At 43.7% G+C, this 15,904-nt stretch overlaps 1 protein-coding gene across 1 annotated transcript in view; it reads left to right on the top strand.

The window, feature by feature from the left end:
* The first annotated feature begins 2,336 nt into the window (after positions 1 to 2,336).
* The window catches only part of GFM1 (G elongation factor mitochondrial 1), a 41,564-nt gene continuing 27,996 nt past the window's right edge, over positions 2,337 to 15,904 (top strand). Inside the window, exons 1-8 of the mRNA XM_084639001.1 lie at positions 2,337 to 2,496; positions 5,007 to 5,159; positions 5,762 to 5,894; positions 6,992 to 7,196; positions 8,028 to 8,144; positions 9,608 to 9,758; positions 13,230 to 13,384; positions 15,813 to 15,897. Coding sequence (XP_084495127.1) covers positions 2,422 to 2,496; positions 5,007 to 5,159; positions 5,762 to 5,894; positions 6,992 to 7,196; positions 8,028 to 8,144; positions 9,608 to 9,758; positions 13,230 to 13,384; positions 15,813 to 15,897 — 1,074 coding nt within the window. The 5' untranslated portion in view covers positions 2,337 to 2,421. The remainder of the gene's footprint in view (positions 2,497 to 5,006; positions 5,160 to 5,761; positions 5,895 to 6,991; positions 7,197 to 8,027; positions 8,145 to 9,607; positions 9,759 to 13,229; positions 13,385 to 15,812; positions 15,898 to 15,904) is intronic.

Here is a 15,904-nt window from a genome sequence, read left to right as displayed (position 1 = left end):
TGGAAAAGCGCGCGGTGATCAGTGTGTGGAAGCTGGCAACTCCAGATTGCTACCAGTCGGTCACAAAAAAGCCTGGAGTTGCGAAGTCACCATGGGGGTTGCAGTGATGCAAGTGTGCAGGCATAGGCTCCGACTCTGTGGGTGCTCCAGGGCTGGAACACCCATGGGGAAAAACTGGTGGGTGCTCTTCACCCACCGGCAGCGCTCCACCCCCGCAGCCCCAGCTCACCTCCACTCGGCCTCCTCCTCTGAGCATGCCAAGTCCCTGCTTCTCCCCCTCGCTCCCAGTGCTTGCTGCTGCAGAACAGCTGTTTCATGGTGGCAAGCCCAGGGAGGAGGGGGAACACAGCGCGCTCTGGGAGGAGGCGGGGCCGGAGGGAAAATTTGGGGAAGGAGTCCAACGGGGGCAGGGAGGGGGCGGAGTTAGGGTGGGGACTTTGGGGAAGGGGTTGGAATGAGGGTGGGGGAAGGGCAGCAGGGGGCAGTACAGGGGTGGAGTCCAGGTGCGGCCCGGGGCGAGTACCTACCGGCACGGCAAAAAGTTGGCACCTATGATCCTATCCTTAGTACATCAGGGTCTGGCGAGCAGATGTTTGGTATATTTTTCAAGTCTTCTATAACATTTATAGCACGGTTCATCCCAAATGATCTAGGAAGCAGTGCTACTGAAATGCACCCACCTGTGGGTGGAGAATAACATGCACTGCAGTATTGCAGGAGGGGTATTCAGTAAGGTACTCTCAGGTATACATGTTTCTTAATCAGTGCAATAGACCTTAACTATCTACAAAGAACTGACATAGCTTTAATTTTTAAGATTTTGTCAGAAAGACACACAAGCCCCATTCTCCTCTCTTTCACGCACATTTATAGTGCATGGTATGGTATGATATTTTCCTACTTTAGAAAGACAGTAAGTGGAGTTTGTTGCAATTTGAAATTATGATTCCAGGGTGTCTTAAGTCTTCATACCTGGCTTATACCTTTAAGCCATTCCCTCCTGTTCATTTTTGGGACTGCATTCTTCCTTTTACTGAGAACTGCTCTGCCGCCACTGAATAGTCTTTAATATTCCAGAAAAGTCCTATTGATCTAACTATTTTTTGTACCATTCCACTTATATCACAAAGGGGCCAAACATGATACGGTTTCTAGGGGGTACTGTAATATAAATAAAATAACAAGTATAAACACTGGTTTCAGAGTAGCAGCCGTGTTAGTCTGTATCCGCAAAAAGAAAAGGAGGACTTGTGGCACCTTAGAGACTAACAAATTTATTTGAGCATAAGCTTTCGTCAGCTACAGCTCACTTCATCGGGTACATTCAGTGGAAAAATGAATGCATCCGATGAAGTGAGCTGTAGCTCACGAAAGCTTATGCTCAAATAAATTTGTTAGTCTCTAAGGTGCCCCAAGTACTTCTTTTCTTTTTAAGTATAAACACTCCATCTCATTATTGCTATGCCTAGATTTTGGGTTAAGACATTGTTTGCTGGATTAATCTCGATATTGCAATCACTGTGTCTGGGGGTCGGAAAGGACACTCTATTAAAAATATATTTTATACAAAGCACTTCATATACTACACACCTACAGTACCATTGAAACACAGCCCTGGCTAGTCTGGAAAGTGCTGGTGGACAGCAAAGGGAATTTTCTCAATGTGGTCCACTCTGTTAACTCGCATGATATTTGGTGTAGTTCTTAAGCTCCAGCTCCTGGAATCAAGTGATTATATGAGAATCACAACTTTCATTTTTAAAAATTATAAGTTTCTAACCTTCATGGTTGAGGAAAAGGAAGCTTGAAAAATGTGATTCACGGGCACCCTAAGGCTCAAAAGCCAGAAGGAAAATACACAGAAACCAACCTTTATTATTATTTTATTAATACTACTAATAATTAATATATATTTTATTATTTAAAAAATTGTGATTTTTAAGGCAGTTTCATCAGCATCGAATCCTTGGGGTTGGCAAGCCTGACGACACCTTTCCTTATGCTGCCACTGGGCTCTTCCCCGCCTCCTGCCTCAGCTTCCCCAGCTGTAAAAGGACGCTAAGGATACTGGTCTCTTTGTAAAGCTCCGCGCACTCCACCGATGGTGCGTCCCAGGAGAGTGCGAGGCACGCATGAATTATTATGACGGCTCCCGCCACTGGGAAGCGCCACGTGAAGCGGAAGGGCCTGGCTCCCACCCACACAGCCCCTCATCGCCGAACCCCGCCGCCTCCCGCCCTGCAGGTGGCGCTGTCAGGAGCCTGCCAAGTGCATGGCCGGGCAGGTCCCCTCAGTGCCCCGGAAGTGTTCCCAAGCCGGGCCGGAAGCGTTCACTAGCCGGGCCGGAAGCGTGCGGGCAACAGGACCTTGGCGGTCAGAGCCGGAGAGGGAGCGGTGCGCCGCGCCTTGTCTGAATGCGCCATGCTGCAGCTGCTGAGAGCCGGGCTGGTGCTGGGGCCCTGGCGGCGTCAGGGCTCGGCGCTGCTGTGGCAGCAGGTACTGGGCTAGGCCAGCAGCCTCGCTTGTTTCCGCGGGGCCAAGCTGGCCAGGGGGCCGGAGCCCCTCTGGGTGGGAGAGCAGCTCCCGGCCCGGGGAGTGTCGGCAAAGGGCCAGCTTCTGCCCAGCCGCGCGGGGCTGTTGCCGTCGCGCCGGGGGCGAGGGCTGTCCGGGCTGCGGGTGGTAGGAGATACCACGATCCCTCTGCCCCTAGGTGTAAATACATCCATACTGCCCTACACAGACCGTCTGACTCAGGTCTGCGTTTTGAGATGCATCCACATTGCAAACCGACAGGGCTTGGGCCTGAATCACAGTGGAACTCTGACTCAACCTCCTCCGCCCCTTACAGTCCTAAGACTCTGGTCCTAAGTGCTCAGTGACTTCAGTTAGACTGATGTGTGTGGATGGAAGGGGGGGGTTAGGGCTCAAACCTGAGTCAGAGCCAAGCTTTAGCGTGCAATGTAGACAAACCTTAAACTTGTGGGCCTCTTGGCAAGAGTGTGGGATTAATCTTTGCGTATTGACCAAATTACATGCTAATGACTCTTTCAAAGATTTCAGTGCACTTTCTAAACATCCACTAAAGTGGACAAGCTAAAAATCTTACCTTAAAAGCCAGATTCCTTACCTGTATTCTTAACACCATGTTATCTTATTTAAAACCCATCATCTCTTATTCTAATGCACTTTTCACTGCTAATGCTTTTTTTTTCATTTCTTGTAGTTTCGCAGGCTTAAGTAGTTTAGTCAGTGATCCTTTGTGGCTCTCGAGCACTAGAACAATCCTGCAATGATTGGGTTGCAAACACCATAGGATAATGTTTAAATCCAAACAAAGAATAAAAGCTTTTGTTGGAATAAAAATGTACTTAATATATATTTAAGTCTTTGTTCACAAAACTTCAATTTATGTCTGAAGTGATCTGAAAGTGTCCCTGTAGACCTTACATACATCCTGGTGAGGCAGGTAAATATTATCTCAATTTTATAGACATAAGAGTATGACTTGACTGATTTAAAGGCCATGCAGACTCAGTGATGGAGCTGGAAACAGAATTAAAGAATTTTGGCTTCTGTACCTCAGCTCTGATCACCAGACAAAGCTTCCTAATATCTTGATAATTACATTCTACCAACTCAGTATTCCCCTAGTCTCACTTGGATACCGAATGTTGCTGCTTCTCTTCTACTATAATACAATGTTACTATGCAATGCTTAACCCCGCTCTGCTTTAGTTGAGGGCTCTAAATTGAGGAACAGGTCCCTTCTTCCTGCAGTTGTGGTTTGTATTCCTTAGGGCTCTGTAAGTGCTGTTAATTGTATTCCTAGTCCCCTCTTGTTACTGACCTGCCTCTGCACAGAGTTGCTCTATGCTTATTCACCTTTGCCCAGATTTGCCCTCCGTATAGGTTTTGCCTCTCACCTGCAGGTTACTGGCATGGGACTTCATCTGTACAGAGATTACATTTTTTATTTAGGCCTCTTACCATTATTGTAATAGCGATGTCAGTAATGGTGGGAGCACTACCATGGCCACATTGTCATTGACTAGAAATTAAGAGGAGACGAATGGAAAAAAAAAAACTAAATGGAGGATAATATCTTAGAGCGTGGAAGATCAGACTGAGGGAAGTAGTAGGTAGACATGGAGAACAGCGTGTGGAATGAAGGGATAGAAAAGAAGGGAGACAGGGTGAGTCTATAAGTGTCCAAGTCCTCAGTTTCACACACACAACACTTTTAGGGATGAACTCACCAATAATGGCTATCTTGTCTGCTCATTTTCAGATGTTCCTGATCTCTCCTGTCACCTTGTGACCTACTGTCTTTCTGCTGCTCCCTTTAGGCATAAAGGAAGTTTGCTTTCATACATTGTCCAAAAACCCCTTAAATCCACACTATGACCCTCCTCAAAACAGGAGAGCTAGGAGGTGGCTTGACTGAATTAATAGCTGGTAAATGCAGGGAAAAATAAGACTGCTACTTCACACAATGTCTTTGAATGTGTACAGTATCTTCCCTGATATCCCAGAAAGCAAGAGGGTGCAGGGAGCAAGTTTATCTGAAACCTCATTGCAGCATCTCTCTGCTTGCCCAAAGGATGGCAGGCTAAGTGCAGGGTTGATTGAGCTTTGGGTTGGAGGTGGGGGTTCTGGAATATGCTTAAGGATGTTTGGGGAGCTCAGATTAACTGATTTATTTCCTATCACAATGAAACAGAGGAAAGAATCACTTTAATGGTCACAAGTTACCTTCCTTGAGGCATAAAGAAAAGGAGTACTTGTGGCACCTTAGAGACTAACACATTTATTTGAGCATAAGCTTTATTTCGTGCTCAAATAAATTTGATAGTCTCTAAGGTGCCACAAGTACTCCTTTTCTTTTTGCGAATACAGACTAACACGGCTGCTACTCTGAAACCTTCCTTGAGACATGTTTATGGTGAGCCATTGTTGTTCTGACATGGACAAAACTGGCTGAACTGCCTTCTGCTCTTGTTTTTCAGTTTCTCTTGAACAGCTGCAGACAGTGTTCTTCAGGAACCATTCCCAATGAAAAGATCCGCAATATTGGAATCTCTGCTCACATTGACTCTGGGAAAACGACATTAACAGAACGAGTCCTTTTTTACACTGGGAGGATAGCACAGATGCATGAGGTTTGTCTCTGCAATACTGGTATGACACTCATTTTGGTGGTGAGGGGATTTTGAACGTTACATGCAATGATTCAGCTATCGAGTTGTCTAGAATTGTTGAACCACAAAGAGCACTGAATGGAATAAGAAGGTTGTGCTTAAAGGCTTAGTGACCCTGTTTGAAGTACAAGCCAAATGGGGAATCCTAGAGACAGCTTTCTCATGGTGCTCTCTGACTCCCCCCTAAAGTCACACACATTTGCTGTCACATACACTCCCCACCCCCCCCCAACAAAAAACCCCAAGAGACCCACCACCAACATAAATGGAGAACTTCTCCATACAGTCAAAGGTGAACGCTCACTGGCTCCAGATATGTTGGCTTATCAGATTCATAGTGAAATAGAAATTGTTTGCAATGGCTTTTTGACCACCAGGTCTTCTTCAGGAATGATATGCAAAGGAAAGAGCAAAGCTAGTTAGGATTGTAGACTTGTGCCACTAACTCAGCTGAATTTTGTTGCCTGTGTGAAAGATGCTTAGTCTGTGTTTATTCAGGCAAAATTCTCATTCAAGCCAGTGGGAGATTTTCTTTAAGTAAATGCTTTACTTTTTGTGCTTAGGTAAAAGGTAAAGATGGAGTCGGGGCTGTCATGGATTCTATGGAGCTGGAACGACAGCGTGGTATCACAATTCAGTCTGCAGCAACATATACCTTGTGGAAGGACACCAACATCAACATCATAGATACACCAGGTAACGTGAACTCTGAGAACTTTGCAAGTGCTATCCTAACCAAAATATCTTGTGTCCAAAGAAGACATCGATTCTCCCCCACCACTGTGTTACCAATCTGATAACAGTAATGTAGCTGTTTATCTGAGCTGATCACACAAAGTGTTGCACTGCCCAATCCAACCACCCATTCTCCCCTGCCTGCCCCCCACCGCCCCATCCAACCCCCCCATCTTACTGACTGCACTCATTCAACCCCCCGTTCCCCGCCCTCTGACTGCCCCGACCCCTATCCACTCCCCTGCCCTCTATCCAACCCCCCCGCTCACTGCCCCCTTACTGCGCTGTGTGGAGCACCGGTGGTTGGCAGCGCTACAGCTGCACCGCCCAGCCGGAGCCAGCCATGCTCAGCACAGCTCAGCCACCGGGTCAGGCTGCGCTCTGCAGCTGCACTGCCCCAGGAGCTCGCCACCCAGAGTATTGTGCTGGCAGTGCGGCAAGGTGAGGCTGTGGGGGAGGGGGAACAGCAGGGGAGGGGCCCGGGGTTAGCCTCTCGGGCCAGGAGCTCAGGGGCCGGGTAGGAGGGTCCCACGGGCCAGAGTTTACCCACCTCTGTGCTAGGTGCTGTACACAGAACAAAAAGACAACCTCTGCCCCAACAGCTTACTATCTTAAGTGTTGGGCGAGAGTCAGCAGATACAGAGGGAGATGGGGAGCACAAGAAAACAGTGAGACACTATTAGTCATCACGATCAGCAGTGGTATCAGTGGTTTTCTGTTTTCATTATTGATATACAGTAGTCTGCTTCAAATCAGTTTTCCTTTCTGGCTTTTTTGCACTAGTATAATGATGTTGTGTTTTGAGTTGTAGTCACTGTACGGGGGTTTCTCTGTGATTAAAATCAAAATGCTGTCCAGTGGAATTCCTTTAAAAACAATTTCTCAGAAACACTTATTTTTTTTCAAAATCTAATTCTTGGACAGAATTTGACTTGACAGTGTCCCTTTCAGCAGAGCTAAAGATTTATTCATGTGGATACAGAAGAGAAAACAACCCAATAGAGCGTAATTCCTTGCTGCAACTTAAACCATCACAGAAAATTGTTTTTCTCATTCAGGGCATGTGGACTTCACAATTGAAGTGGAACGAGCATTAAGAGTTCTTGATGGAGCTATCCTGGTGCTCTGTGCTGTTGGAGGAGTCCAGTGCCAAACAATGACCGTGAATAGGCAAATGAAGCGTTACAATGTCCCATGTTTAACATTCATCAATAAACTGGACAGAATGGGCTCAAATCCAACCAGAGCTCTGCAACAATTGAGGTAACTAATGTGCTTAGCTTGTTTGCAGTGCAGTTCCAAACTGTTCATGTGATGATTCTTGATGTTCTGAGTAGATGTTAATGAGCTTAGCTTGTATGGTCTGAGATAACAATTCAGAGAATAATGCGTAGCTTCAGGTTACATCAGATGGTAGCAAGGTAACAGAAACAACTCTTCTTTAATGTCGCCATAAGGTGGTACCAAAATAACGCTCCCATTCATAAAACAGCTGTCAATGTCAGCTTAGGTTATGAAACTTCCATTTCCCCAAAAGAAGTCCGTTTCATGGCTAGTGAGTTAGGTCTGTGGCTCATTTGGACTCATTATGATAATGGAGATGTTTCTGGAGTTACGTATAAAGGTTTAATAATAAGATAGGAGTGCTGCAGTGCGTTGTTCCAGTATCCCAGGGAGGAGGAGTAGGGACCTAAATGTGGGGCAGGCGGTTGACTTTAGCCTTGTATCTCATGCAGGTACTACCTTCTTTTCCCCCATCCTCTTCCATGCTCCAAGTCTGTACATAGATTCATTCGTAGTAGAAGAACAAGCTGGCTCCAAAGTACTAACACACATGAGGGAGAAGTAACTTCCTGGATTAAAATTACTATTGAAAACAACTAACATGGGTGAAAGCAAACTTTGATCTGCTAGTGTTTCGATTTCACTAGGGCTCTGATGCTATGACATGAGCCAGTGAGGCTTTTCTCTTGAGTGAAGGAACGCTAGGTTATTGGTCCCGGGGACACTATTGAAGAACCCAGGTAAGACAGATGAGTTAAAATGCTGCCTTGTCTTGTACTGAGAACTGATTTGTATTTTTAAACTTTTCAGATCTAAGTTAAATCACAATGCAGCCTTTATGCAGATTCCCATTGGCCTGGAAGGAAACTTCAGGGGGCTTATTGATCTTCTTGAGCAAAGGGCCATATACTTTGATGGTGACTTTGGGTAAGTGGTTGAAGGCATTTCTTATTTGTTGAGGCTACTCCCTGTTTGGTGAATGCTGAAACTGAGTAGACAATTGTTCCTGTTCCCCACCCCCACCCCCCCAAAAAAAAGTAAAAAAAAATTATTTCTTGGTAGTGAGAGAGGTAGTTAGTGGCTTGCCTGGGAGGTACATGTTTGGTTGCCCAGCTTTGGTAGCTGCATCCCTTTGATGGCCACCTGAATGTGGTTGAGAAGGTAAAACAGCACTGTTCACTAAGAATATAGGGAATGCAATTTGATTGAGGAGCCCAAATCTTTGCAGTCTCTGTGGTTGTGGGCAAGGTGGGAAGACAACACAGCATTATATCACGTATCTGGCAGAAATCAGGAGCAAGATTTTTATTCTTGTGGCCATTGGTTAAGCTTGTTCGGTGAAATCCTGTCCCTGTTCAACACAGCAGCAAGACTCCGATTTACTTCAGTGCACCCGGATTTCACCCATTCTCTCTCATGAGGGTGGGGTAGATAGGCAAGGATCCCATTCTTCACTTCATATTGGCTGTGAATAAAAAGCATCCATCCATGACGTAATGGGGGATGAGGCCCCTAACTTTGTATCTTTATTTAAAACCTGTTGAGATGCCAGTAGGGCCAGTTTAGGGTGCAGTGGTAGCTGCCGGAAACTTGGTGCAGCATAAATCAAAGCGATCTGACATTACAGCTGTCTAGAAGACAACAATTCTGTTTTGTGGGAAGTTTTGAAAATAATTTTTGTACCCCATTGGAAACAAAACAAGACCTTCCAAATGTTTTCACAAAAAAAAAGTTGGTTGAAATGTCAGTTTTCAGACTAAGACCGTACCTTTTTGATTTGGGAAGAAAAGTGTGTGTCTGTGTGTGTCCGTGTGATTCAGAATAGAGCTTTTCATCCCAGACCACTCTGAATCAGGCAGAGCAATGGCTTGAACCACATCCCAGGCAAGTGCCCTAACCACCAGGCTGGAGAGCATGGCAGTCTCTCTCTCTCTCAACCTTCCCAGTCAAAACCAATATGTCTCTGCAAAATGTTTTGGCTTTGACAAAACAGGATATTTTGACAAAATTTCATGTAGTTGAAAATGTTTGGATTAGTTCTAGTGGCCAGGCTGGTTGCATCCAACCTAAAGAGTAGGAGATCTCCTGCTCTGAAACGAGGTCCAATAGTACCTGTTTGGCATGTGAGTCTTGGGATAAACTAAAGGTAAGGTGGAATTGAGGCTGATTGTTCTGCTGCACTGCAAAGCCCCAGCATGAGCTGTTGAAGTTCCTCTCTGCTGTGGTGTTGGAGATGCAACATTGGTAGACCTCAGGAAGTTTATTATTTGCCTACATGCCGAGACTGTTGAACTGACTCAGAATTTCATGGCCACTGTGGTGCCACATGATTGAAAGCTCCACTCACATGGCTGTTCACAAAACTTACCGCGTTTTCTTTGCCTTTGTAGCGAGACCATTAGATATGATGAAATCCCAGCTGAATTTAGAGCAGAGGCTACAGAAAAACGCCAGGAACTGATTGAATGTGTTGCTAACTCAGATGAACAACTTGGGGAGCTGTTTCTGGAAGAGAAGATCCCTACAGTTACTGATTTAAAGGTAAATGATAATTCTTGTGGAACATGTATTATTTATTAGCGGTGAGATTTTTTTCAAAGCCTCCTTAAGGGATTCAGGTGCCTAAATACCATTACAGTTGTTCTTTATATCACCCAAAGTGTGCCAAGTGCCACATATTGCAGGGCCACCGTTACCTTGTAAGTGTGCCTTTACCTAGAGGCACAGCCTCCCTTGGGAGAGAGGCACCTTCGCTCCCTATACCAGCTCAGATGGCTAACAAGGCTGCCAGATGTGTTGGTGGGTTTTGTAATGTGGACAGGGAACTGGACTGACACCGCCAAAAGGCCATGAGGTCTGGAATGGATTTGAACTTTTATGTGCCCTTCATAACTCTGATAGTCTGTATAAGTATGTCCACACTTCACACTAAATCCAGGTCTGTGGGACTCAGGCTTGTGGAGTCAGTGTTTCCAAGCCAATGCTTGAGTGTCCACAGTGCATGGTAAACCTGGATTTCCAGTTGCTGGACCCAGATGTCTCAGCTGTGCTAACATGGCCATACTGCACTACACAGAGCTTGTGACTCAGGTCTTCTGATGTGACCTGCTTCCACACTGCATAATGACAGGGCTTGGACCTGAGTTACAGCAGGACTCCCGTTCTGACCCACCTTCTAGCTGGTTCCTAGGTCCTGAGTACTTCCTGACCTGCATCAAACTGATTTGTGTGTGGACAGAAGGGAGGTCTGGGCTCAAACGTGAGTCAGACCCTAGGTGTGGTGTTCCGTGAAAACATATTCTTTATGCCCTTCTGAATCCTTGAGCCATCTATTTAGTCACCCAGGTTCTTTAAGCATTAGTCTATCACTGTTACAGATGGCCATTCTGATATTGAGGCACAGAGATTGTGACTTGCTCAAAGTCACACAGCTATCCAGTAGCAGTCCTGAGGGAATTCTGCACCAAAAGATTCTGTGCCCAATATTTTAAAATTCTGCATATTTTAATTGTCAAAATAAGACAAACACAATAACAATATAATCACATCATTTTCAATTATTTGCTGACAAGTATTTTGAAATAAATTACCAAAATAATTGAAAATGGTATGATTATATTGTTGTTGTGTTTGTCTTATTTTGACAATTAAAATATGCAGAACTTTGCAGAATTTTAAATTCTTTAATTTTTTGGTGCAGAATTCCCTCAAGAATACCAGGGTTCCAGGTTTGAATGTATTTTCAGTATTCCAGGAAAGTGGCCAAAGCTGTGCCTGGATGGGATAAGTGGGCACTGTTTCACTGAATTGAACTCACTTAGGCTAGACTGAATTTGACTCAGACTTGATCATGGAAATCATAACTTTAAAACATAGCTTTAGATTTAAAAATGCCTTTGTCAGCATCTCTTTGACTCCCTTGGTATCAGAGTAATTTGGGATTGCCATTTTGTAATGCTTTCCTGTTCTATTCATGTTCTTATACTGCACTCATCACCATAGGAAGCAGCCCCCTATACCTGCTATTACTGGTGTATTACAGAGGCACAATAGTCACTCAAAGTTGGATGCATTGAGGGTTCCATTGTAAACTTTACTTGGATACTCTGGGCCCCTAACTTTTGAATTGAGTAAGTGATTTGTTTGATCCTTTTATGTACGTAATGCGTATTAGGATTGAAAGAATATTGATTTTTGGCTCCATGGAACTTTATTGATGAATCTTGTTGTCCAGCAAGTGCTCTGGCTTCAGGAGCACTCAGAAAGTTTGTACCTCAAGATGCTATTAAAGCATGTGCCATGAAGGCAAAAGGCCTGATTTTTCGGAGGTGCTAAGTAGCTGTTGCTCCCACTGACTTCAGTGGGAATTCTGGGTGCTCTGTACATTTGAAAATCCGGTCCACTGTGCTTTATTTGATGAGATGTAAAGGAAGAAAAACTAACTGGCCCGCTCATAAAGCACCCCCTCTGCTGAGTGACTAAGACAGTCCTTAATAGTGGCCTTAGAGAACTGCAAAGCTCTTCCAGTCAGAGGAGGGAGTGTTGCAGTAGTCTGTGCGCTCTCTTCCTGTTGTGATTTGCTGTAAGAGATTCTAAGAGTTTGTTGTTGATAGTACCCAGTGGGATGTCTGGGAAGGCAGTCTGTTACAAAAGTAAATTTTGTCTATTCAGAGTGGCCTTGCTCTTATCACCTTTCCTGAAAGCAAATTAATTACAGTTATTTAATATTTTTTCAGTGACAGGCAGCCAAGTTCTTGTTTAACATATTTTTTCTTGGAAAACATGTTAGCTATCAATCCTGAAGGTCACAGTGTTAGTGGATGATCATTAAGGATCAAGTGCTTAAATAAATATCTGGTTCTCTGGCACCAAACATTATTTACAAGAAATGTTGTCTGATGTGCCCCAGCTCCTTAATGGAATGAAAATAATCTTCACAAAAAAAGAAATAAAATTACTTCTGTATCTCTAAAAAATTATTGCTGATGAGAATTGTATGGAGCCATACATTTCCCGTGTTTTATTAGGCTGCCAAAGTAGAAATAATAGGCATTAACATAACTAAATAGATTTCCAAAACACACACACTCGATGACTAGTTAAGCAGAAAAGATGACAATGGAATCTTGTATTTTTGTGCATAATTTTGTTAGATCTTCAAATATTTTTTTTAAAAAAGCATCCAGCAAGATTTTTTTCCAATTCAAGAACTGTTAAGTTTTTTTTCCAGTGTCCTCTTTATGAACCATCTTGCTATTTCAAAATATTCTTTCAATCAGGAGAGCTTAAAAATAAACTGCAAGGTGGATGGCTAAGAGTTTGTGCTAATGGAAAAGGCAAGTAAAATTATTAAACGTAGGGGCCAACAATCCTTTTTTGCAAGTAGTTTGAGTTTTAGCATATTTTATAAAAGTCCTGATTACATGGAAGTGCCATGTGTGTCTGTAATGCCTCATGCTTTGGCCTGACCTCAGGGCAAATTGACTCCAGCCCTTCATTTAAGAGAGCTTGAACCTCAAGCCTAAACTTCAGGTCTAAATTTTCAGAACTGACTCTTGATTTTGGGATGCCTTAATATGAGTACTCACTAATTTATTTAAATTGGGCAATCAAATCACTGGAGCCCAAAATGGCCTTCAGTGGTGGTGTGTAGGCTATAATTTGCTTTGGGGAAGGGGCGGGGCTTTAGGGAAGGGGTGGGGTTGATCCTGGGTTGCCCTTAAATTCAAAAAGTGATCTTGGGCGTAAAAAGGTTGGAGACCACTGTGCTACATACATCATTAATGCTATAACAATGCTTCCGGTCCAACCCTGTCCCTTTATGAATGATTATCATTTTTTGTTCTTGTTAACCGTTTGCTTGGCACCTTGCAAGGGATAAGTAAAGACACAATCCCTGCCCAGCAAAGCTGCCAATCTGAACTGCTACAGTGTTAAAGGCGACTACCTTTGGTTCTATGTATAATATTGGAATTGCTACAAAATGTAAGTAATTCATAAATGTTTTTCTAGCTTGCAATCAGAAGAGCAACATTGAAAAAGTCCTTTACGCCTGTACTTGTGGGAAGTGCTTTGAAGAACAAAGGAGTACAACCCCTTCTGGATGCTGTTTTAGACTATCTCCCAAATCCATCTGAAGTCCAGAACTATGCTATTCTCAACCAGGAGTGAGTGCCAGAGGGAAGAGGGTGGGGAGGACAGATGCATTTTTATAAATATAAAGTGCTTATAGAATCAGGATTTCAAGCAGTTTCAAAACAAAGCCGGAAATTTTAACAAAATGCATGAATAATACAATTCATCAGTCATTTTAAAGAAAAACATTTATAGTAGTGTGGTGTAGTAGCCTTGCATGATCATTAAAAGATGACAGATCCCTCCATCAATGGGGCATTCTTTTCACTTGTAGTATAACATTGTTTTACTTCCTCTTAAATATTAAAACTGACAAATATTTAGTGATCTGGTCAGGTCTTATTTGTAAGGATAAATTTATATTGACATCTTAGGTTGTATCTAAACTAGGAAATAGGTCATATTTAAAAATGTCAGGGCATGTTTTAAAAAGTATTTGCTATTTCTTACTATAGTTATGACCTCATAGTTTAAAAACAAACAAAAAACAAAAACCCAGCCAAATCTTCAATGCTAGCATATATCCTTTTGTGTATAAATGGTGGTTTGAGTAATCTGTATATATGTGCATATTTTCAGACATCTCTTCATGTAGAAATAAATCTTAGAAGGATGATCAGGTTTCTCTTGCTGTATTTGAGTTGCTCAGATAATGCAGTGATAAGTACAATGTAAAACCTTTATACCTAGAAATTATACTAGTAAATGTTGTTTACCACCACCACACCCGAGCACCAGTATTTTTCATCTGACTCCTCACCCTTTCCCTGTCATGACCTTCCTTCTGTGTTAGAAAGGTTAGATAAAGTTTCTTATGTGACCCATCAGTGTTACTTCTGAGCTTGTGAGAGCAGTTGCTACTGAGGGTTCTCTCTGCCCTTCTAGCATCCAGGTTGGAATGTTTTCTTTATAATACTTCCATTCCACAACTGTAAGACCAAACCCAGAGGCTCTGAGGTTAGAGCCCCTGAATTGAATAGTAGCATATGGTACAACAGCCAAGCTAACCCATTCTTGTACCCTTATTGGTACTGACAAGCTGAGTTTTTGACCAGCCAGCTGTAGTTGAGATAGCCATGCATTTTCCCTCTCTGTTCGGTTCTCACGAATACTCCCTATGTTGACATTTATAAGTATGCGTCTCTGCTGCATGTGCAGGAAGAGCATGACGTGGAGGGCGCACTTGGCCGCAAAGTCCATGTGGACTGTAAAAAAACACTGCAAAAAAAACACCCGCAGCAGTGAGTCTTAGAGCTCAGGTCTTGTACTTGTGCTATGGTACTAAAAACAGCCGTAAAGATGTTCCTGCTTGAGCTGGAGTTCAGGCTCGGAAATCCACAACCCACCTACCCCCATCCTATCAGACCCGAATGGGAGCATCTACATGGCTATTTCTAGCACCATAGTGCAAGCCTGGTCTGTAGACTCAGGCTCTGAGACTCTCTGCCACATTTGCTTTTGTTTTTTTCCAGTGTAAAGAGAAATGTTCTGCACTGTCTTTCTTACTAGGCCCTGGTCTACTGTAGAAAATTAGGTCAGTTTAACTACATCGGTCAGAGTGTGAAAAATTCACTTTCCTGAGTGGCGTAGTGAAGCTGACATAAGTCCCCATGTAGACTGCATGAGGTTAATGGAAGAATTCTTCCATCAACCTAGCTACGGCCTCTCAGGGAGGTGGATTACCTATGCCGACAGAAGAGTCCCTCCCATTGGTGTAGGAATTGTCTACACTAAAGCGCTACTGTGGCGCAGCTGTAGCATTTTAAATGAGGAAAGACCGTAGATCTCCTTTCAGAGTAGAATTACACTTCAGTAATATTAACCAGTCTTCAAAATACCTGGAAGAGGCAGTAGTGTTATGAGGAGACTAGAACTTGGGAGGTTAAGCCAGTTTTGCCCAAGATCACAAAGGGAGTCACTGTTAGTTTGGATTTGTACTTGAGACTTTCTGGCTCCCAATACTGTGCCTGATGCACACCTCTCTCTAATGATACTTGCTTTTGGGATCAGGTGAAATCCTGGTCCCTTTGAAGTCAACAGGGGTTTTGCCATTGACTTTAAGGGGGCCAGGATTTCACTCTAGGATTTCTGTCCCTAGTGCTTTAAAAGTGCCATCTTCCATGTAGAATGAATTATATCTAATAAAGCATTGTGCTAGCCACTTCTTCCAGTGGAATTTTAGTGAGATGATGTGAATGCTGGTGATAAATATGTCAGTGCTATGGACCTCCACTTCTTCAGTGATGGCTGTAGTTTGTCTGAAGTTGTCTCCAGAGGGCCTGTCTCCAGAGGTGCACAGATTCTACTGGGAGGTGCTGAGCAGCACTTTGCAATTCCCAAACAAATTCAGTGGGAGTGTAGGGCACTCCAGCACCTAGCAGGATTGAGCACACATTCAGGAGAAGTTGCCATGTATTGTCTCATCACCTTAACCCCCCCCCCCTTTTTTTTTTTTTTAAGGGATTCTGAGGATAAAACCAAACTGCTGCTGAACTCCGTCAGAGATGACTCTGAGCCCTTTGTAGGTCTGGCTTTCAAACTGGAGGTGGGTT

The sequence above is a fragment of the Lepidochelys olivacea genome (genome assembly GCF_965140295.1).
Source record: "Lepidochelys olivacea isolate rLepOli2 genome assembly, chromosome: 9".
Taxonomy (NCBI): domain Eukaryota; kingdom Metazoa; phylum Chordata; order Testudines; family Cheloniidae; genus Lepidochelys; species Lepidochelys olivacea.
The sequence above is the reverse complement of the archived record's forward strand: the minus strand, read 5'-3'. Positions and strand labels throughout refer to the sequence as shown.